Source organism: Miniopterus schreibersii (assembly GCF_964146895.1).
Source record: "Miniopterus schreibersii genome assembly, chromosome: 8".
Lineage (NCBI taxonomy): Eukaryota > Metazoa > Chordata > Mammalia > Chiroptera > Miniopteridae > Miniopterus > Miniopterus schreibersii.
In genome coordinates, this window is record NC_138109.1 from 21,756,377 (window position 1) to 21,779,620 (window position 23,244).

The window sequence follows — 23,244 nt, forward strand, 5'->3', positions numbered from 1 at the left end:
GGAGAATGGAGGGGCTGAGCAAGGCAGCCTGAGCCCAGACCTCAGAAGCTGGTGGGAGGGACAAAAATAAACACATAGACTCATTAATGACAAGCACCACGGCGGGCATTCATGAAGGTTTGTGGAAAATGTCAGCAGGGGCCTCGGAAGGTTCAGAATTCGAATAGGGCCGGGGAGGCAGAGCGCAGCGGGCCGGAGCCCTGGCGTGCCAGCGACCACCTACCTGCCTTAGGGGAGCTGGCGGGCGGAGCCCCCTGCACCCCTGGGAAACGGGAAGACGCCCGCCCACGCGATTCCTGGGAGGATTTCGTATGAGATACATAGAATCGCGCGGTCGGTCCCGCCAGACCCGAGGGCCCCTCCTCCACGGGACGCGAGGCTCCCCGCCCCGCCCCCCACCCAGGAGCTGCGGGGGACGGCGGCGCCCCGGGGCAGCTAAGGCCGGGCGGGGGGACGGCGGCGCCCCGGGGCACCTAAGGCCGGGCGGGGGGGCACCTAAGGCCGGGCGGGGGGACGGCGGCGCCCCGGGCCACCTACGGCCCCGCGTGCAGCCGCCGCCCCCGCGGGTCTCCCGCCTCCGACAGCCCGACCCGGAGCCCAGACCGCAGGCGGCGCGGGCAGAGCCGGGGGTGTCTGACGGCGAGGGGGCAGCGCTCCGCCCCATCTCCCCACTTTGGGGTCCAGCCCCCTTGGCTCATTCCCGCCCTCGCCCTAGAACCGAGGGGGGGCGGGGGAGGGGCGGGGCCGTGACCCATTCATGCCGGGAATCGGATCCAGATGTTCCCGCGGCGCGTGCAGCTGCATCCTTGCCTTTTTTGGCAAAAAACGTGCGGCCGCGAGCGGATCCCGGGCCGCCTCCGCTAATCCTCGGGAAGAGGGGGAAGGGGGTTGAGGGTCTGGGCCCAGACTGGGGATACGCACCGGGGCTCCGCGGGAGCTGGGAAGGGCTGTGAAGGGAGGGGGTGATTTGTACCAGACTGGGGAACCCACCGGCACTCCCCCCTCCCGCTCGGAACCCCCCCCCCCCCATGGGAGGTAAAAGCCCTTCGCCAGCGGGGGAAGGCAGGCTAAGCCCTAGGGGGACGCTGGCAGCGGCGGCGGGGATCCCCTTTCTCCGGAGATTCCCCATCCTGTGGCCCGCAGCTCCCACCTCCGCCCTGCACTGGGCTCTGAAATAGCCTCAGTCTCCCGGGCGGGTAGGAACCTTCTTCCCCCTCCATTCCCGGACAAACACACAGAGGCCTGTGCTACCTCACACTGCTTTATTGCAGAATCTCTAAGGGGGTGAACCGCTCTCACCCCTCTGCCCATCTCTGGGCAAAATGGAGCTGAAATGAGAAAACACTCAACGAATGCGGGCTGGGCAAAACCCTGTACCCTAGGACCTCCTAACCAGTGAACCCCTGACCTGCTGCCCAAATAGCCCCAGCCTTGGGGACAGGAGTGGAATGGGGGTGGGGAGGGTCAAGCCTGAGTATAGGACTTCTCAGGCACCCCTAGGAGACCTAAAGTCTGCAGAGAAGCCTAGATTGAAGGGGCCTGGGTCCCAGAGTCCAGGTTTAGAGGGCTGGGATCTAGAGGTCTGGTTTGGGCAGGGGGATTGGTCTGGGAACCACAACTCTAGGGGACAGGACTGAGTTCCAGAGAACAGGCTTGGGAGGGGGTATGAATGATAGAGGCTCTGGAAGAGCCCAGGTGTCGGGGCCCTGGGTCAGGGAGTACCAGTTTGGGTACACTGGAGTAGGGAGGCTGAATCCTGGAGCCCAGGGGGTGCCCCAATCTGGGGAGAGGCTGGGTCCCAGAGGTGGTTTGGAAAAGGAGCCTTAGTCCTCAAGCCCTGGTTTGGGAGGGCCTGGGCCCAGGAGTCCTGGCTCAGGGCCCTGCTTGGCTGCAGCCCTGGCACAGCACTTGGTCTCCGTCCGGCACGAAGCCTTGGCCCACCAGGGAGGTGGAGCAGCGGGCGCAGGCGAAACAGCTGTGGTGCCAGTGGCGATCTTCAAAGGACACGTACTTGCCCCCACCGAGTCCTGGAGGGAGGCTGGGAGTTAGCTCTGCAGATGCAGAGGGCGGTCCTGGCCCTCAGCCTCACCCAATCCCAGAGCCCCTGCCCTTGCCTGCACCCTACCCGCTCGGTTATTTGACCCCTATCCCACCTGTGATGGGGCGCTTGCAGCTGCTGCACTTGGGTGCAAAGAGTTCTCCAAAACAGGTCACACAGTAGGGATCATCATCCCGGGAGGTGAACTGCTGCCCTGCCAGGGGTGTCTGGCACCCAGTGCAGACCAGGCATTCTCGATGCCAGGGCTGGTCACGGTATGTCACGCCACCCTGTGTCAGCGTCTGTGGGGGCAGCATCTGTCAGCAGTGGGGAGTGGGGATTCCCACCCCACACAGAGCCTTGCTCACCCCCACCCACGCATACAGTGGAGACCAGGGCCCCCACCTTGCTGCAACGGGCACAGCGAGGAGCAAACTTGTTCTCATAGCAGGGCACGCAGTAGTGAGCGCCCTTGTCGGGCACGAAGGAACGGGAACCCAGGGGCTGCTCACACCCGCTGCACAGGAAGCAGTGCTCATGCCACGTCTGGCCTCCATACTCCAGCTTCCGGGATCCTGTGGGGAACAGGGGTCCCACTCAGAAGCTGTGTCCCAAGCTTCTGAATGCCACCCTCTTCCATGCCCCCACCTTCCCAGGGAGAATCCCCAGTTTCCATAGCCCAAGCAGGGTGGTGTCCATGCACAATGAGCCCCCAGGGCCCCCACAGCATACACTGCACATGCTAACCTCCCCCAAACACTGGACGTGCCGGCTGAGCACATGCTAGGCCCTCATACATTAGACATGAGGGTTTGGCATATGTGAAGCCCCCATATGGACCAGATATGATGGTTTTAGCACACACGCAAAGCTCCCACTTATACTAGGTAAGCAAGTCTCTGACCACACAAAGTTCTAATGTTCTGGACATGATAGGTTCAGTACATGCTAAGCCCCTGCATATCCTAATCATGCCCTTCTCCAGACACTCTAAATCCTCACATATGTCTATTAGGCATGCAGCTCAGCACACACGTTAAGCCCTCTGTTTACCTGTCTCTGCACACACCAAGCCCCAATGCACCAAGCATAACAGTCTCAGCATCTCCTTAGCTCCTATATGTACCAAACATGCAGCTCTTCAGACATGCTAAGCCCCTCGGTGTGTCAGTCTGCCCACACACGGTAAGCCCACAGGTGTATACCAGGCCCACCGGTCCAGCACCCGTTAAACCCTCAAGAATGTACCAAACTTGCCAGTTCCTGCACACGCTAAGCTTTCATGTGCGTACCTGTGCATGCCGGTCTCTATGCATGCGAAGTTCCCAAGATCACATAAGCGCAACCGATCCTACGTATACGAAGTCTCCGGGAACATGCTGCCTGTGTAGGTCTTTACCGTATAAACCTCCACGTATGTATCAGATACGTGTGCCAGTCCCTTGCACATGCATGAACCCTACACAGACGCCAGGCACGCCGGTCCCACACACCATGAGCCCCCGGGGCCATACCCGGCATGACGGTCTCCCCACAGGCGGAGCACTGTGAGGAGAAGGCACTGCAGTAGCAGTCATTGCAGAGCAGCTCACTGTCCTGGCAGGTGAAGGGCTCATCGGCTAGGGAGCGCTGGCAGCGGCAGCAGCGGAAGCAGCCCTCGTGGAAGTGGCGGTCCTCGTAGAACAGCTCCTGCCGGAAGCGTGGCGGGGCACTGGCACCTTGACCGCCTCCCTCCAGCCTCCACCCGCTCCCTGTCCTGTCTGGTCCGGTCCTTACCCTCGAGTCATGCCCGATCAGCTGCTGGCACTCGGCACAGGTGTTGGCGAAGGTATTGTCATAGCAGGGTACGCAGTAGGGGCCATTGTCTGTCTGGATGTATTTGCGGCCATACAGGGACTCACTGCATTTGGCACAGTCAAAGGCCTCACTCATGGTGGCTGTAAGCGAGCTCTGTTAGGGACACAAGGTGCAGCAGGGTCACCACGAGGGGCTGTGCCTTAGCCTCTTGCAAGAGCCCTTGGCGTTAAATAAAGAACAAGAGATCGGGCACAGAAAATGCTAGGTCAGAGTAGGCGGTGATGGGGCCAAGGGGTGCTCCTGGGAACCCAGGAGTCCTGCATGTTTATTTCTGTATTTAACGGTGGGGGTCAGGAAAAAAATCAGGAAGCAGAAGTTGTTTTCTTATCTGGGCCCTGGCAGATCTGGGGGGAGGGGGCTTTTCCTGGGTCAGTGACTCATTTCCTGCCCCAGCCTGAGTTTAGCCTCCACCGTCCCTACTGTCCCCAAGGGGGCAAGAGCAGGGGCAGAGAGCCACCCCATCCAATCCCATATGAACAGTACTCCTACCTTCTCCTGACTCCCAGGAAGAGACCCTTGGGATATGGGAAAAGGAACCCCTACCCAGAGGTCTGGAGTGGGGAGCTTAGGGATGGGAATGGGCTGTTCCTGCACAGCCCCATCCAGGAAACAGTGGAATGTTAGAGGTATGCTGGGAGGATGAATGGTGGAGTTGGAGGAGGCGATGTCATTGAGTCTCACCTCCCAGGAGACTCAGCCCAGCAACAAGGACTTCAGAGGCTCAGCCCAGGTTTAAGCAGGAAGGAAATCCTGCAAGCTGGACCCAGCCAAGCTTCCCCAGCTGGACCCTCTGCTCTCACCCCCTGCTGGGTTTCTGGTCACACCAGCCTGGGCAGCCTTGGCCTGCAACATCTGCAGCAGCTGTAGCAGCCCAGATGGCCAGATGTCAGGTTTTGCCAGCAACAGGGGAGAGAAAAGGGAAATGAGATGCCTGGGGAGGGAGAGGGGAACTGGAGACAGATTATGCAGCGTGCCTCCCTGCCATCTCCTGCTGGGGGGCATCACTCTTGGCAGCATCTGGCAAAACCCAGGAATCTTTCCATCCCCTGGGTCATGATTTCTCTCCTCCTGCCTCTGCGAGAGACAGTTTCTCCCCAGCCTTTCTGATTTCTAAGGGTTTGGGATAGGGGAAATAAAAGGTGAAAGTGGGAGTCACTAAAGACATTTTCTCCCCAGCCAGGCCCCCTCTTGGATGGGGAGTCAGGCAAGGGGGAGCCCTAAGAGCTGTTGCTGCAGACACCCACCCCCCCACCAAACCTCAGACACTTTCCATTTTCTCAGGAACAAAGCATGTTTGTGGGATGAGGTCATCTACACAGCTGCCTCAGGAACAGGAGCATGGGGGGGGGCAGGGAAATGGGGTTCCTGGTCCCTTCTGCTGCCCCTGATTCCAGTCTCTAGACCCGGATTCAGAGCTCCCCATCTCCAGCCTCCTCCATCATGAAGCCTGCTCTCTGAGGACTGGGATCCCGGAATGGGTGGAGAGGAACCTGGTGAGGACCCATAGGAAGGGGATGTTCTTACAGCTGCAGATGAACCTGGGGAGTACCAAGGAACCCACCAACCTACTCCCTCCACATTAGACCTCAGGAACTGGCAGTCCCCAGAGCCTGCCCTGGCTCAAGTTGAAGGAAAAGCCCTCCTCTCAGCCACCCCCAGTGGGAAATTCTCGCCAACAAGCATTGCTCTGGCTTGGTGTTCAGACTCCAGGCGCCAGCAGACGCCCCAAGCCTGTAGGGTCTGGCTCTTCTGAAGGGATGGCTTGTGAGCTCATAGCTATCCTGTACAATGGGAGGACACTCAGTTCATACCCCAGGCCAGGGCATGAGGCCACCAGAACCTGGGGTCTTCAGAGTAGGAACTTCTGAGGCAGGGGCTCTGCTGTAGGGTGGAAGGTACCCTCCCTTCTCAGTCCCCTCCCCACCACTCAGACCTGGGTTTCCTCTGGCCCAACATCTGAGGATTGCCTGGGCTGTCAGCCATTGGGCAGCAGGGGGCCACACAGGTGGAGTGTGGCCATGCCTCTGTCCAGGAGTGCCCTGGGCCTTTTCCTTCCTTCCTGGCTTGGCCCTAAACAGCCACTACCTTTCCCAGGCCATGCTAGCCTTGGGCCCACCCCCTGGGAGGCAGTCACCACTCTGAGACAGGGGCACCCCAAATAGGGTATGAGCATGGCTTCTGTTTCCTTCCCAGAATCCCCTAGTCTGTCCAGCTGGGCTCTAATGAGGACAGAGTGAAGGGCACTATCAAGGCCCACCTGTCTCTGCCCATTTCCCTCCTCCCCCTTTCCCTGGCAGGACTGGGGGACTGAGGGAGCCAGTCTTGTGTTCCTTCATGGTGGGGAGGGCTGTGCAGGGGAGACTCAGTTGGCCAGATGGCTCTCAGTCTCTGCCCCCGGCCCCCCCCCCCCACACACCCCTACACCTGACCTAGACACACATCTGGTGCCTCTCAGAGCTCAGAAAAGCTGGACGTGGTTGTGGCATGTGGTGTGTAGAGGCTTGAGCTGTGAAATAGAAACCTGAATGATCTTGGGCAAGTCACTCAAGCTCTCTGAGCCTGTTTTCCCATCTAATACTACTACCTCCTACCTCCTAGGGTTACTGTCAGGCTAAAATGTGATGATACTTGGGAAGCACCTTTCAGTTAGTTAGTTGTCAGTAAATGGAGGATATCAGTGTTTTTAATTTTAGCCCCTCCCTCAAACTGGGGTCAGACAATAGTTTCTCAGCCAACTGATCCCCAATTTACAGCTGAGCACAGAGGCCAGGGGCAGGGCAGGGGCATACTCAAGGTCATTCAGGTATCAGGGAGCCCAGGAACCCTTTCCTGTTTCTCTTTTTCTGGAAATGCTGCAGTGGTGGTGGAGGCGGTGGTCAGCATTTAAGAGCAGAGGGACATGAGATGCTGGGTGACATCAGAAGTACAGGAGCTGGGCTCTTCTCCCCAGCTGCCAGCCCTCCCATTGGAAGACACCCAGAAGCCTTTCCAATTACCCATGCCAACCGCTCAACCCTTTTGCACCCCCTCCAGCCCCCACTGTCCATAACCCTGGCCAGGCCCCACAGCTGTGAGTCAGGAACAGAACAGACCCCTCCGCCAGTTCCCTGGAGTTGACAGGAGACTAAAGGGGGGAAAACTGAACTACCCCCACCCCACCCCCTGCTACCAGGCACCTACCCCAAACTCTCCCCTTCCCTCCCCATGGGGCCTGGGAGAGCAGCTTAGGGGAAGGGGGGGGGGTTGGGAAGCAGGATCCAGCAGCTGCTCTGGGGACAAGAGAGGAACAGAACAGTTCATTCACCCCGGGTCCCCCAGGGCTGAAGCAGCCCGTCCAAGATCTGAGTTTAAAAATAAGTTGAGCCTGTCTTAGTGTATGCCTGGGGCTCTTGCTTGATCTCAATCTTACTGTCTTAGGTCCTCTCCTCATGGGGACTCAGTTGGCCTGGAGTTTGTGTTTCCCCACATTCTTGCTCCCCAATTTTCCTGGCCTGTCCTGGAAGCCGTCAGTGCGCCTCCATTAAATCTCAGGCTCTCCTGCCTAGTGCTGTTCCACTCAGCTTGTGTCTGTGTGTCTGCACACTCCACAGCTGTCTGTATGTTGTGGGTGTCCCTGTATCTCTGACTGGCTGTCTCCCAACAGCCCGCCTCTGTGCATTTCTACCTCTGAACACCCGCGTCTGGTCTTAGTGTCTCTATTGGGAGGAATGTCTTGGTCCCCACCCCACCCCACTTCTCTACCTCTTAGCATCTCTGCATGCCGAGTGTCTCTGTCTCCTGTCTCTGAACGTCTCTACCGGCCTCACAGAGGCTGATTCACCACGAGGCTAAGGAAGCTTACGCCTCTGGGCCCCTCGCTTGCCCTGGACCCTCCAAGGCCCTGGGAAGGGCGCTGTGGAGTGGTCACTGGGGTCACTGTTCGCTTTTTCCTAAAATGCTCCACAAAACCTGGGCCGTTGCCTATGCCTCGGGTCTGTCTCTCAGGGACTCCACGTCCATGCTCCGTGCCCGGTTCGAGTAGCTCTGCAGCCTCCGGTCTAAGCCTGTCGCTCGTCCCGGTCCCGGTCTCCCGCTCCGCTGGGCTCTCTGGGAACCTCAGTTTCTAGAACCCTCCGGGTCTCTATCTCGAGGCTCCGGCTTTTCTGTTTCAAACTTGCCCCCTCCCCCGCCCGACTCCCGCCGCAACCCCCGCCGCGCCGGGCGGCCCCGAGCGGGGCTGGCCGGGGGACGCCCTGCGGGGCTCAGCGCCCGCACCGCAGCGGGGGCAGGGGGGGCAGGGGGCAGCGGGGCAGCGGGGGCAGGGGGCAGGGGGGGCAGCGGGGGCAGGGGGGCAGCGGGGGCAGGGGGGCCGCCCGCTCCCCCCGCGGCCGGCGCGCAGGGGCGGGAGCCGGGGTGGGAGCCGGGCTCCGCGGGGAGCTCACCTCGAAGCGGGCGGCGGCGGCGGCGGCGGCGGCGGGGAGCGGTGCTCGCGGCGCGGGGGGAGGATGTGCGGGAAGACGGACCCGCGTCCCTCCGCGGCTCCTACCTGCGGGCCCGGCCGCGCGGAGGCCGAGCGAGCTGCCGGCGAGGCTGCCGGCGGCACCGGACCGTGCGGGCGAGTGGGAGCGCGGCCCCAAGCCCTCCCCGAGGAAGTGAGCGCCGGGCCCGCCCCGCCGGACCCCGCCCCCGGCCGCCCCCGGCCGCCCGCGCGGACCCCGCCCCCGGCCCCCGTACCCGAGGCGGGGGCCAGACCCCGCCCCCGCCTCCCTCGTAGACTGGGAGCCCGCTCCAGCCCCCCCAAGCCCAGCCTAACCTGGCTCTCCCAGCCTTCCTCGGCGGCCAGGACCCCGCCTCGGTCCCCTCCACCGAGCTTTTGCTGTCCTTTCTCCCTGCTCCCCCCGCCCCCCGCAACACCCTCCCTCCCCCCTCAGCTGCAAGCGGGAGACTGCTGTATTCAGTGTCAGGCAAGGGGGACAGGACCCAGCCCCCCCAGGTCCATTTGGGGACCAAAGGTCTTCATGCCCTCTTCGTGTCCCCCCCCCCCCCCCCCAGTTTACCCCCAGGGGTCACACAGCCCCAGTTGGTGAGAGAGGCCTTGACCCAGCCTGGATGAGAGGGTGGTTTTTGACTGCGCTGTCATAGCCCTGTCAGCGACCTAGGTCATCTCTGGAAACACGGAGTGAAGAGAGGATCCCCCACCCCCTCCCAACAGGGCCTTGACTTTCCAAGGGCTTTATTCCACAGCTCTGAGTGGCAAAAGTAGAAGTAGCCGCCTCCTCACCTCCAGCTGCATCCTGGGACTGAGAAGTCCTGCTTAGGCTTCCACAGTGTCCAGGAATAATTTTGGCCTTTGAAGCCCAGGGGAGATCCTAATCCTTGGCCCCATGATTTTTGGGCAGCTCAGGGAGGAGTGTGAGGAGTGTGCATGGTCAGGGCACTCCAGGGGTGGTGGAGGGAAGTGGAGGGAACCCCTCCTTCTTCACCTCTAAAGTTTCCAGCCCTCTGGCTTCCTCTCTGTGCCCATGAGGGAGGACTGGCGCCCGCCAGGGACACAAAGCCCCAGCAGGTCTTTGAGGCCATCCCCCCTGGGATCCTCAGGCTTGTCACTAGGAATAAATAGCCTTGATCTGAAATGGTGGAGAAGGGAGGAGGCAGCTCTGCTGTGCTGTTTGCAAAACAAGAGACAACAAAACCAGTCCTGGAAACCACCTCAGCACCTGGAGTAGAGATTCAGGCTCCCACAGAGGCTCTTCCATCCCCAGGCTGGGTCCAGCCAAACTGTCAGAGCAGAGATTCATTCCCTCCCAGGCTGGGGCTCCTGAGTATCCTCTTCTCCCACCTCTGAATTACTTGCCTGCCTTACTGGGTCCCAAGTCACCCCTGAAGCCAGGTTTCCTTTCAAAATTAACTAATTGCTTTCTTATTATGGTTGTACTTGATGCCTAAACAGTAAGTGCTGCGAGGGCAGGGAATGGGTCCTTCAAGATCACCGCCCCATTCCCAATACCTACTCCAATGTCTGGATAACAAATGTTCGATGAATGCATGAATGACAGACATGCTTCAGTTTGGATCCCTCCTTCCCCCCTAGTTTGGACCTAGGCACCTGCTATCTGGAATCCAGGGAGTGAACAGCCAGCCAATGTGTGGGCCCTTCCTTTGGGATATGTCCTGCAGGTGTAGGAGACTCCTAGCTGTGGGAAGTGCAGGGAAAACTGTTGGTTTGGAGGAGATGGCAAAAAAGTCTACTCTGGGGGAAGGGAACAGGTGAACAGCCTTCAGAAAGGAAGGGGTTATGAGTGAGTATGGATAGTGCTGGATCAAAGGCAGAGTTGGGGTCTCTGGTTTTTACTCATGGCTTGAACAGCCTTTATAAGAGCCCATCTTTCCTGAGTTCTTACTTTGCACCAGGCCTATCTGGGTACTTTATAAATATTAATACACTTGATTTTCCAACCACTTTTGAAATGTGTATTTTTATCCCTGTTTTAAGGATGAGGAAATGGAGGCACAGAGAGAGTAAGTAACCTGCCAAGGGCGACACAGCTAATAACGGCAAGCTGGATTCAAATCCAATCAAATGTCAAAACTCCTTATGCCAAAAAAAAAAAAAAAAGATGAGGGGCTAAAAATATTAATACTTTTCCTCCCGCCTTCTAAGTTCTTCTTCTTGGGCTAATCAAATTAGCAGAGAAGATTAACAGGAGAGATTAAAAGTTTTTAATACATGCGCATGGGGAATCCACATAGGCATGAAAATTCTAAAGACAGTAAGGCAACAATGGGTATATAAGACCTCTTTGGACAGAGGAGAAAGGGGGGGAGATGGGGTATTAGATTTCTGAGTCTTTTGTTTCTTAATAAACAGCTTAAAATCAATATCCCAAAAAAGGAGCTTCAGGGTGACAAAATTTGGTTCCCTCCAAGAGCTTAACTGTTAGCCTCTACAACCTCTGTAGTCATTTAACTTCTTTAAGCCTCAGTCTCCTCATCTGTTAAGAGTGGCTGTCTTCCTGTCTCACGGTATTCTTGTGAGGATTGGATGAGAGCACACGGTAGATATTCAATATGTGGGACCTCCCCCTACCCCCCCCACACTCCCTTTCATAGTCAAGTGTTAAGGTTCTGCTGCTGGACTTGGAGTCTGGAGAACAGAAAAAGTTAGGAGATCTCTGACTTGGCCCAGCCTAGGAAAGGGAAACTGGTGTAGGGCAGGGGCTGTTTATCATTGTTGTTCTTAATGCCTAAACTGTAAGTGCCCCTCCGGTTCCCTTCTCCATTTCCAGCTCCCCAGTGGGCTCACATTTCCCTGCCTGCTCTATTTCCGGTGACCCAGGAGTACGTGCCCCAGGGAGCTCTAGGGATAAGCCACATGGACTCCCTGTTCCTCTTTCCCATCAGTCTCCCCCCTCCCCCACCACGGAACAGGTGTGTCTGAGCCTGGGCTGGAAGCAGAGCCTGAGTGCTGGATGACTAGCCTTGGGTAAGTGAGATCTGGTTATCCTTTCACACACACCCCTCCAGGAGGTCCACACACACCCTTCCTTAACTTGTGGTAGAAGGGGGCTTGCTCAGGGTCTCACAGCTGTTCTCTTACCTTGGAAGGTTTTCCAGAAGGAGGCCTTGGGTGGTGACTGACAGGCCTCTCATGGTTTCCTCTGGGTGCTGAATCACTCTCTGAAGCTTGTAACCACAAGCCCTTCTTCCCCCAGTGAGAAAACTTCTTTCCTTCTTTGGATATATTGCTCACTCTTACCCTTTGGGCTGCCTAGGGCTCCTTCCCCCTTTCAGTGTACAGAGTTGCCTTCTCCTGGGTATACCCGTCACTCAATGCCTTCTTCAAAGGGAGTGGCAGGAGTGACTGGGGCTGCCACCTGGTCACTCTGCCTGATGGCTGGGCTTCTTAATCAAGATGAGGCTGGAAAGGCGGGCATCAGCCAGATCATGAAGGGCCTTGTATTTCAATGGTTAAGAAACAAATGAGATGGAATTTTGTTAATGCCTGTGGCCCTAGTTGTGCAAGGCTCAGACTCAGAGGCAGAAAAAAAAATTTTTACACTGCAGATCTCAGCTTTCAGCTTTTTCATGTCCACTGGTCTACTGGACTCACACCTCCAGGGACAGAGATCTCCCCAGAGCTTCTCAGCTGGAGGAGTGAGCCCTGTAGTGTGAAATGGGTACAATTTCAGAACTTGCTGAAGGCTAGCTTTAGGTGGTGGAAAAGAAACCAAATGCCTCTGGAGTGCTCTGCTGTGTCCAACCCTCTCTCTGTCCATACAGTTAGGCTTAGTAATAATAACAATAATAGCTCTAATTGATTGTGAACACAGCATTTTATTTTATTTTATTTTTTTAATATATCTGTATTGATTACAGAGAGAGGAAAGGAGTGGGAGGGAGAGAGACAGAAACATCAACGATGAGTCATTGATCGAGCCCGCAACCGGGCATGTGCCCTGACCGGGCATCGAACCCTGATCGCCTGGATCCTAGGTCGATGCTCAACTGCTGAGCCAAGCCCAGCCGGGCTGAACACAGCATTTTAAACATATTATTTCATTTAATCCTCACCACCGTTCTGTGGGTACAGTATTATTACCTTAATTTTACAGATGGGGAGACCAAGGTTGAGTGAAGCTAACTTTGTCTCGGCTGGTAGCAGTTCGGATCAAGACACACCTCCATGGGTTATGGTCCTAACCATTTACATTGTACTGCCTCTGGCGCTCATCCTGGCAACCAGCCTTTCTCTTGAGGGTGTAAGGCTCAGAACTTTACAACTATTGCGTGATATGACTCCTCCATTCAACAGTGAGCCCCTTGACGGCCCTGTGAGGCAAGCAGTGCATGCGAGTATTATTGTTTTATGGATGAGAAAAATGCTTATGAAAGTCAAATGACTTGTCAAAAGTCACACAGCCAGTAAGTGGCAGAGTCAGTCATGATTTTAAGGTCTGTTGTCTCTCTATCCAGTGCTCTTTCCCAGTACAGTGTAAAATTCACACAGCCCCTGGCTTTAAACGCACCGCGAAAACACCGCAAGCGGAGTACAGCCGGACGCGACTGCGCATGCGCACACCCCAAGCCCAGCTCTTCCGAGGGCAGTGCCAGCCACGTGTTCCCAGGTGCCAACGCGGAGCCGAGCGCGAAGGCAAGGTACACGTGGACAAGCTCTAGCCAATAAGAACCGGCTCTTGTCGAGTCACGAGACTAGACTTAGAGAACTACACTTCCCACAGCAGCCTGTGCTTGACGCCTTTGCTAGAGGACGTATTTCCGGAAAAGCAGGCTCCGCATAGGCTGTGGAGAGGAAGTGGGCGGTCCTAAGCCACCGGCAGCTAGGCCTGTTTCCTGTAGGATCGGAGGACGCTGCGACTGAGGCAGTGCGGCCCTGGCGTTGTCTGCTGAGCTTTCCCTGGAGTGAGCAGACATGGCTGCGGCTTTTCGGAAGGCAGCGAAGTCCCGACAGCGGGAACACCGAGAGCGAAGCCAGGTAGGACCGCACAGGATTCTCGAGTGCTGGCTCGTGGCACCATGTGCTTCTCGCGCCCCATCCCCCTCTTTGCCTGCAGGTCCCGGTCTTTTCCTGACGTAGATTTTCCATGTATGTAAATGCAAATATATGGTAATGACACTGGCGTGGCTGGGGCGGAGCCTCGCGGCTTGTCGTTCTCTTTGGGAAGGGCACAGGATAATCAGAGCTACCTTGCGAGTTTTCAGTGAGATAATTAAGTGGGGTAGTGTGTGTGTAAAGGGCTTGACCTCTGCGGAAGTTGAGGTCAAAGTTCACACAGCCAGTATGTGCCCGGCCTGAACTGGCACCCACATCTAAAGGTGCTTAGCTCTGCTCGCTGCAGTGTAGGGGCTGCGACAGAAGAGAACCGGTGTCATAAATGTGGTGTCATCATCGTGGGCTTTTCGTTTATGTCTCACCCTGTAAAGTTGGTGTTTTCCATCCCCATTACACAAACGGGGAAACTGAGGTCCAGAGAGCTAAAGTGACTTGCTCAGTCACAAACACCAAATTCAGGCTGAATAAACAGTTGTAATACTTTTCTGGAGGGTGTGTGTGTGTGGAGCTTGAGTAGAAATTCGCTTAATGTATGCAGAATCGGTTTATTCCACTCCTACACGTGCAAGACAAATTATGGAATCACATATCCAATCCAGAAAGGCCCTTAGAGAGGTCTGGTCCAGCTTCATCTTACAGATGGGAAAGAGAGGGTGAAGGATGTATCTAATGTGTCACCAACTGATGGTTTGGAATAAGGCCTCTTAACCACACTTCAGTTTTCCTGCTTAATAGCCTTTATTAGACATTTATTGTTTACTTGCAGTGTGCTCTGTGGTGTGCTGGGAGCAATAGTGTAATTTGCCACCTTGTTTGGACCTGTGTGTGGATCTATCTAAAAGTAATAATAGCTAGAAGTGCTTACTGTGTGCCCGAGCCAGAAAAAGTGCAAAGTGCTGTCTCCTCATTATCTCATTTAACTCCCAACAATGTGTGGAAGTGGTACTATTGTAATTTCACATTTGCCGATGGGGAACTAAGGTTCAGATAGGTTAAGTAATTTGCCCAAATTACAGCTATAGTTGGCAAGTGGCAAAGCCAGGAATCAGATCAAGTGTTTTGAATCTAGAGGCTACTAAAAGATGAATAGAGAGGCTACTTTATGTGAGGTGGCACATAAAAAAATGCCAAGTGAGGAATTTGAGTGGGAAGAGTAGAGATGATGATGAGAGAAAGCATCGTGATGAAACTTGTTGGACTTGGAAGGCAATGATGGTAGCTGTCACTTTTGAGCACTGACCATATGTTAGGTACAGCCCAACATGCTGTACAAGGATTATCGCATATAATCAATCCTACAGCATTCCTATGGCGTGGATGTTATCCTCATCTTACAAGTGAGGCATTTGAAACTTAAAGATACTGAATAGTGTGTCCAAAGTCACAGTTGTAAGTAGTTGATTTGGATTAGCAGAGAAGACAGAGGGCTTGCAAGGCTGGTCATGAACAAGACATGGCCATGTCTGCATAGGAATAGAGGGTCTTTGTGGGAGAGGTATGGAGAAAGCCATGCTGGAAAGGTTGGTAAAAACATTGACAAGAACACACCTTATTTGGATAAAGTTTGGACTTTATCCTATAGGTCCTTCACTGAGGCAGTGGGGAGCCATGGAAGATATTCTCTATGGAGGGGGATGTGTAATTATGTGAACTGTTTCAGATGCGGTGCCAAGATTTTTTCTATAATGCCAGTGTATATTCAAGTGGACGTGGCAGCTTTCAAGATTGCTGCCTCGTGGTGTTGCCCTTTTGACCCTTGAGTTTTCTTTCTCCACTCTCTGTCAGTCTTCCTTTGTCTGCTACAATTAAAATAAAAATGATCAGGTGAGGTTTTGGATGTTATTTTAAAATACTGAATTATTTGTTGTATCACTTCAAAGATGAAAGATGAGAAAGGTGACTGTTAAAAATCCCACCAAAATTATTATACAAGTTTAAACAGTAGAGAAGTATATGCATGCAGCTCCTCAAAAGTCAAGATTATTCAGAGCAGGAGAGGATGCAGTCCAGTGGGGAGGGGAAGAGCACAGACTGGCTCCAGATAGAGTGGGTTCTGGTTCTCCTTTGCCACTTACTAGTTCTTTGTTCTTGGGCAAGTCATTCTCTAAACCTGTTCCCCTTTGGAATATTGGTATAACCATTTCTTTGTCTGCTTTACCTACTTTCTATGATTGTTATGGGGATTAAATGTGATCATAAGTAATGAGCATAGCAGATTGCTTTGTAACAGAGTAAGTACTTAATAAATGTGGCCTGTTATGATGATGTAGGCACAAGCATTTAGCACAGATCCTGGTATATATTAGATGCTCAACAAATGGTAGTTTGTAGAAAGATAATAGCAAGATATAATCCTTGTACCTTCTGTGCTCTCCAAGTTCTGTGTCACAGAAAGTATGTTCTGTCATACTTGTTTTTTTCTCATATTTTGTACCAAAGGTATAGTAATAACTGTAAACATATTCTGGGCACCTGCTGTGTGCCAAGCCATGTGCCAGCACTACCTCTTACAGAGGCTCATTTAATCCTCATAATAGCCATGAGAAGTAGGTACTGTTATTCTCATTTTATAGTTAGGAAACAGTAGCTCAGAGAAGTTAAGTGATTTGCCCAAGGTCACAGATTGTTAAGAGGTAAAGCTTGAATTTGAATCCAGTTCTCCAGACTCTAAACTTAGCTCTCTTACCACAGTTGCCTGTTACTATGTTTTCTCTTCATAGTATTTTATAAACCCTTGGATTAAGTCCGTAGTAATTTTAGTACAACTGGCAACTGCTTGCTTAGTGCCGAGTCATTGTTGCCTTTCTCTGTCCTTAATAGGCCAAGAAGCCTACTATGGCAGTGCTTGTGACCTCTCTGGCAGTTCCTCTCATCCTTGGGCAGAGCCCAGTTGGGGGACAGGAGGGAACAGGATATGGTGTTGGCTCCAAGGACATGGATTGACTGGGCACTCCAGAGATACTCATTCCCTTCATGTTGTGAGGAAACGTAATACTGTTTTTTTTCCTTTTGTCTTCTAGCCTGGCTTTCGAAAACATCTGGGCCTGCTGGAGAAAAAGAAAGATTACAAACTTCGTGCAAAGTGAGTTCAGTCTTTCTGGTAGAAATGCTGCCAAGTAAGCTTCCAACCTCCCTGTATTGCAGTCGAATTGCCTGGGTGTCCAATGGTATAATTTCCTGCCATTGATAAAATGGCCAAAGCTCTGGCAGTCTGTCATATACTTGTCTGTGACCCTAAACTTCTGTCTTTGTTTAGGCAGAGCATTATTTATTTAACTGTAGCTGCATTGTGAGTTTTTTTTATTATGTTGCTACAGATCGTTTTCTCACAGTGGCTTTGATTTGCCTCTGCCTTGGTGTTTGAGCCAAAAGCTGAGTCTTTTTTGTCTCCCTTTTCTTGAAGTGCAAGATAAAATCTAAAATTCCAGTTGTTGAGTCTCTTACATCACCATGTGTGTGGTGTGGAATGAAGAGATGTGAAAGATGGACTCATGAGACTGAGCGTGGGTGATGATGAATTCTGAAAACATTTGATAAAACAATTATCCCCATTCTTCTTTAGCACTTTATTTGCAAAATACTTTATGATTATTTGTTAGCCATGCATGTCAGCTGAAGTCCTTTTTATGCTCCTGGTACAGATGGTGGGTGATGGATTGCTCTGGGTCCCAGAGTTTTTAAGGCTAATAATACTAACTGAGGGCTGTTACTGGGCCAGAATAAATGAGTACAGTTTTTATACTGATTTATTCCTCTCAGCAACCTTCTGGGGTACTGCTGTTATCCTACCCACTTTACAGATTAAATGGGGATACAGAGTGGTTAACTAACTTATCCAGGACTACTCAGTTGGAAGTTGTGGCGTCAGGGTTTGAACCCAGGGTGTCTGGCTCCGGAGTCCATGATTCTAGTCACTTTGCTATATTGTGCTATATTGCATTGTGTAATTTCTGAATCTTATTTGGTCACTTGGTGCCCAAGCTGGATCACAACCCAGTTTTAATTTGTGCTTTGTTTGGTCTCTCCTTGTAATGATATAAATGGCACTAAGACATATGTGAGGTAGGGACAGTTAATTTCAGGTAGGACTGGGCTAGAAGAGGACCTATAGAGACAGGAGCTCAGCATCAGTGACACTGGAGTGTGGATTGAATGTAGTCATTGCTTTGGCTTTTATGAGTTTCATTTTCTGTGAATTTTAGGTGCTTGTAAAGTTTGCTTGTTGTGTTTTTTTTTCTTTTCTTTTTCGCTGTGAACCTTGTTTAATCTGCTTTTTAGTGACTACCGGAAAAAGCAAGAATACCTCAGAGCTCTCCGAAAGAAAGCTCTTGAAAAAAATCCAGATGAATTCTACTATAAAATGACTCGAGTTAAACTCCAGGTGGGTGTCCAGTGGATCAGTTGGTGTTTTGAGCTCCAGCTTCATAAGGAAATTAAGGATGGGGGAGGAGATGGAGAGAAAGAATCTTGGCCTTTACTTAGCCTCTCTCTAGTTGATCCAGGTGCTGCTCTTGGCCAGTATCCAAGACAAAACTGCCCTTTTATGAGCAGCATGCATTTCTGTCTGGGCTGAGTTGTCTTATGCCTGGAGCTATTCTGCGAGTGGATGACTGGAGGTGCTAAATTGACTGTGCACCTCGAGGGCCTAGTGCATGGAATTGCCATTGCATAAGGCTTTTGGTTGTCTTTGTTCCAACCTTGAACTATGTCAACAACTTGGAAATGACTTTAATCTAATAGGGAATGTATCTTTTAAATCTAAATTTTAGGATGGAGTTCATATTATTCAGGAGACTAAGGAAGAAGTAACTCCAGAACAGCTGAAACTGATGAGAACTCAGGATGTCAAATACATAGAAATGAAGAGGGTTGCAGAAGCTAAGGTAACAACTGAAAACTCATTGTTCTGATGTATTTTTGTTGGTTAAGAAGAGAAATATAAATCCTTCAATCTAAAGTTATACGTTGATTTCTTCTGGCACTTACAGTCTTGAAGTATGCGTAATTGGGAAAGTGATTTAGAAGCATGGTGGAGTAGAAAGAGTTTAATGTGGGGAATGAAACAGACTTAATTGAATTCTGGCTCTGCCGTTTATTAGCCCCAAGATTATGGACAAATTTACCTCTATGAAGCTCTTTCCTCATTTCTCTCTCATAGGATTGTTGTAAGGATTAAATGAGTGTTGGATTATCCCAAGCCTGACGTGGTTGGTGCTTGGTAAATTTTACTGGTCCTTTCCTTTAAAAGAATGAAGTATTTTCTTTGCTGGTTGGTGATAATAATTTGGAATGGTTTAAACTTTTGCAAATATAAGAACCCAATATAAAATAAGATTATATTCTGTATTCTAGAAAATTGAAAGACTAAAATCAGAGCTCCATCTGCTGGATTTCCAGGGGAAGCAACAGAATAAGCATGTGTTCTTTTTTGACACTAAAAAGGAAGGTATGAAATGTTTGAAGGTTCCTGGGACATTCTAGCATATTTGTCTGTGTTGTTTGGTGTTAGAGACAGTGCCTTAAGGATTGTCTTGACTTTCAGTTGAACGGTTTGATATTGCAACTCACCTGCGAACAGCCCCGGAATTAGTGGACAGAGTCTTTAATAGACCCACGATAGAGACCTTGCAGAAAGAGAAAGTGAAAGGAGTTACTCATCAGACTCTACTTAAGGTAATTTACTCCATTTTTCTTTGGGTCTGAATTTAGGGGGATCTAGATTCCTTTTTTTGCCACCAAATTTAATATAATTATTTGTGGAAAACTCATCAGGTTCCCTTAGAAAAGTGGAAGGAGGGTTTGAGGATGGGGATGGGAGTGGAGCAGAGTTCCTTGGTTTCTAAGATTGGAGGACAAGTAGCATAGTGGTCAGGAGTGTAGGTTTCAGCCTTTGATCTGAATTTGAATCCGAGCTCTGACCCTGGGCTTTGTGCTTTTGTTGTTGTTAATTCTCACCCAAGGATATTTGTGCCATTGCTTTTTATTTTTGTATTTTTAAAATATGTTTTTATTGATTTCAGAGAGAGGAAGGGAGAGGGAGAAAGAGACAGAAACGTCAATGATGAGAGAATCATTGATTGGCTGCTCCTGCACACCCCCTACTGGGGATCGAGCCCACAGCCCGGGCATATGCTCCACCAGGAAGCGAACTGTGACCTTCTGGTTCATAGTCAATGCTCAGCCACTGAGCCACACCATCTGGGCTCCATTGCTTTTTAGAGAGAGTGGAAGGGAGTGGCGGGGGAGGGAGGGAGAGAGATACATAGAGAGAAAAACATCGATGTGAGAGAGACTCATTGATTGGTTGCCTCCCCCCCCCCCCCCCACTGGGGCCAGGGGGATGAACCTACAGCCCAGGTGCATGCCCTTGACCAGGAATTGAACCTGTAACCCTTTGGTCACACCGGCCAGGGCTGGGCTTTGTACTTTTAATGCTTGGAACAGGTGCCAAACAGTTTTAAAATACAGGGAAAGGGGGGGCATTAAAAATTAAGGGTTTGGGTATACTTTGATACTGAATCTTTAGCATGGATCCACGTATCAAAAAGTCTTCGTATTATGCATTTGCTGTATGAGAATTTTGTATTGCCTTTTCCTTATGGTGTTTTCCATCACTGTAACTGGGTTTGTGCAGAAGACATGCTTTTTCTCAAAGCCTTCTGGAGTTGAACTCTCACTTCTGACTGAATCATTTAAAAAAAATGCTGTCAATGTGTTTCAGTCAGACAGCTGTTCTGTTTTGATTTGAATCATTTACACCGCATCAGCTTTGCTTCCAATGTTTAATTTCACAGCAGTTTCTCTAGCTCAGAGGCAGCTAAACTTGCTTTAGTAATATAAATACCCCTAATTAGTTTGACTATATTGGGTAATCCCATAAATTTGACAGTCTGTGCAATAAAGTGAAAACAAAAGCTGTCTGAAACCACTGCTGTGAGACTGTGCTAGAATTAGGGAATTGTTTAAGTCTGGGGCCCAGTAATATTCCCCTCTATGCAGATAACACTTCCAGCGAGGAGCCTGCTGACTAGTGTTCTCGTGATAACCCTGTTTGCCAATTAGTTGTATTTTCAATTAGCTGTGCCACTGACGCTCTTCAACTATTGTGATGGTCCCTAAGGAGATGAGTGTACCAAGTTCCTGTGTAGGATAGTTCACTAAAATACTTTTTGAGAAATTGGGAAAGTTTGGATCTTGCCGTTTTTGTGTAGTAGTGTTGTTTCTTTTAATGTGTTTAAAGCAAAATTTTTTTTATTAAGAGACTGCTGGTGGGTGGATTGCAAAGGAATGTTCAGTCTGTAAGTTGGAGGGGGGTGGGCAGTCCATGAATGGGCTTTAGGAAGTCTCTGGACACCCTCTTCACACACTGAAATTTTGAGCAAATAGGTATGTATGTGTGTACAAACTTAGATCATTTAGCTGTGCCTCTCTCAGCTGGGGTTCCAGAGCGAATAAGCCTTACAAATTTGTACACACACAAGTACATTCATTTCAAGAAATAATCCAAAACTCTCGTCAGTTTCTCAGAGGCTTACAATTCCCCCAAGTGGAAGGGCCTCTGGTCTCTAAGGCATTGTCAGCACTGAGAATTCTCCAGTCAACTTCCGCCGACAAAGTGTCCACTCTCTGGGCTGCGGTTCTCAGGCACCAGCACACTGCTTGGTGCCCTTCTCTTTTTCTCTACTCACTTTGTGTAGGGTTTCTGGTACTGGTTCATTTCTGCATCACCTTAGGTAACCGGACGCTCACAGAAAGGTTGAAGCAGCTTAGTGTAGTAGCAGCGGACAGATTCCCGAGGCCTGTGAGGCTCGGGACAGTCCTGACTCTGCTCCAGGTGAACCATGTGTCCTGGGCAAGTCTCCAAGGTTCTGTTCAGCTCTAGAATGTGATGTTCCTGAAATGGACAACTTTATAGTATTGATTGTGGAGTTAGAAGGGGGTTGGTAAAACCATTTGTGCATTGGGGCCTAAGTGGGTTAAGAAACGGTTTCTAACTCATTTTTTATCCTGTTAAGTGTGTTTTATTGAAAATGTGTGTTTCCTCTGCAGCGGATAGCTAAAGAAAGGCAGAAGCAGTATAACTGCCTGACACAGCGGATTGAACGAGAGAAGAAATTGTTCGTTATTGCACAGAAAATTCAAACCCGCAAAGACCTTCTGGTGAGGAGAGAGCCTTAGGCCTTCATTTTTTTTCCCCTTGTGAAGGTCTTAACTGAGACTGATTTCAGCTGTGTGTAAATCAACCCCAGTGAAAATGTCTGCTCCTCAGGGGCAGTGGTTTGAGCCAGTGTCTGTTACTCTGACAGTGTTGAAATGTGCCTTGATTAAGAAGGTAATAAGAAGCTTATTAGTCAGTGCTTTGGAACAGCAAAGGGTAGGATCAGGTAGCATATGAACTTTATAGCTTATGAGCAGCTATCTTTAACATTTAAACAGGTTAACAAAACAGTGCGTGCCTCTCATTGGTGTTTAAAAATAGGCAACATTGTGTAGATAAATAACAGAGCTGAGGAATATATGATGCCCCTTTCATATTATGATTCCTCTAAATGTCAAATTCTTTAGCTTTGCAGATCATTTAGTTGTGCCTTTCTCAACTGTGGTACTTGAGAGAATAAGCCTTACCTTCACCTCCACCCCCAAATGATTTGAGTACCTTCTCCGTTTTCTCAAGAACCTCTGCACACTAGTGCCATTGCAGATGCCTGGGGGGCCGGGGGGTGTTGATTCGTGTATCCTGGGGGTGCCTTAGGGCCGATGGGCTTGTCTCTCCTGCCCTTTGAGAAGGACAGAATTAGGGGTTTCCTAATAGGTAGTTTATGAACTTTCCTGTTTTACAAAACCCTCTCCTACTATTTACTGGTAACCTTTTTACTTTTTATAGGATAAAACTCGGAAAGTGAAGGTGAAGAAAGAAACGGTGAACTCCCCAGCTATTTATAAATTTCAGAGTCGTCGGAAACGTTGAAGTGTTATAGATAATACTCGTCATTCCGCATGAGAAAGAATTGTGTTATTTTCCCCCATTATTTCAAATTCCACTAGTGTAAAGGACATGTGTTCTTGTTTGTAATTATAATTTATTGTGGATCTGACATTTGATATAAACAACATTAATGCCTCTTATTGTTTCTCCTCATTGTTTCGGGGTTGTGAAATTAGACTTATTTTTATATACTTTTTAAAAAATTATGAAAGTTATATAATCTCATTACAGCAAGTTTGGGAAATAATAGAGTTCATTCCTAATCCCAGTGCTTATTCAAGAGCAACAAATAGCTGTTGCACACTTACAGTGCTGGGAGCTAGGCCAGTGGAGGCGAACCATGTGAGCATTCTGGCTTATCTCCTCCATACAACAGACACCTGATTTTGTGTGTGTTTTTGTGTATCGTAGTTGTAATTATAGTAAACAATTTTATAGTTTAGTTTTCTTCACTTAAAAATCATTTGCTCTTATCCCTTTGTTACATCACTAAATTTTAAAACAGCAATATATATGCTCATAGTAAAAAATAAAATAAATATTATTTTTAATGTTTGCATAATGTTTTATCCAGTGAATAGACTGGGTTTACCCTCATTCATGCTGATATTCAGGTGGTTTCATGAGTTAGCCAAGGAGGGATTTTTTCACTTAACAGTTTACAGCTGCAGATAGAAACGCTTGGAACTAGGAACCCACAGCGGCACCTCTTTATCGAAGCTCAGATCAGCACAGACGTGGCTCTTCGTTTCTGCCCTCTGCGCTCCTCAACTCACGAATCCAAGGCTATAAATGGCTTGGGACAGCCCTCCT

The 23,244-nt window shown here is 50.6% G+C and overlaps 2 protein-coding genes across 6 annotated transcripts; one reads left to right on the forward strand and one right to left on the reverse strand.

Annotated features, from left to right (window-relative positions):
* Window positions 1-1,250: 1,250 nt before the first annotated feature.
* FHL3 (four and a half LIM domains 3) lies at window positions 1,251-9,055 on the reverse strand. Of its 5 annotated transcripts, none has more exons than XM_081146092.1 (7): window positions 8,688-9,055; window positions 4,577-4,756; window positions 3,815-3,988; window positions 3,553-3,727; window positions 2,444-2,613; window positions 2,154-2,340; window positions 1,251-2,027 (listed from the first exon to the last, which is right to left on the reverse strand). In XM_081146092.1, the coding sequence occupies exons 3-7, from the start codon at window positions 3,968-3,970 to the stop codon at window positions 1,873-1,875; spliced, it is 843 nt and encodes a 280-aa protein (XP_081002218.1). In that variant the 5' UTR covers window positions 3,971-3,988; window positions 4,577-4,756; window positions 8,688-9,055; the 3' UTR covers window positions 1,251-1,872. The 5 variants fall into 5 exon arrangements, with proteins under 5 accessions (XP_081002218.1, XP_081002217.1, XP_081002220.1 ...); XM_081146091.1 differs by lacking the exon at window positions 8,688-9,055 and adding an exon at window positions 8,317-8,546; XM_081146094.1 differs by lacking the exon at window positions 4,577-4,756 and having other exon boundaries at window positions 8,688-9,031.
* Window positions 9,056-11,223: 2,168 nt separating this feature from the next.
* UTP11 (UTP11 small subunit processome component) lies at window positions 11,224-22,571 on the forward strand. The gene is made up of 9 exons (XM_081143930.1): window positions 11,224-11,357; window positions 12,848-13,367; window positions 16,466-16,527; window positions 17,724-17,826; window positions 18,215-18,328; window positions 18,798-18,891; window positions 18,988-19,118; window positions 21,495-21,605; window positions 22,330-22,571. The coding sequence occupies exons 2-9, from the start codon at window positions 13,305-13,307 to the stop codon at window positions 22,411-22,413; spliced, it is 762 nt and encodes a 253-aa protein (XP_081000056.1). The 5' UTR covers window positions 11,224-11,357; window positions 12,848-13,304; the 3' UTR covers window positions 22,414-22,571.
* Window positions 22,572-23,244: the final 673 nt, after the last annotated feature.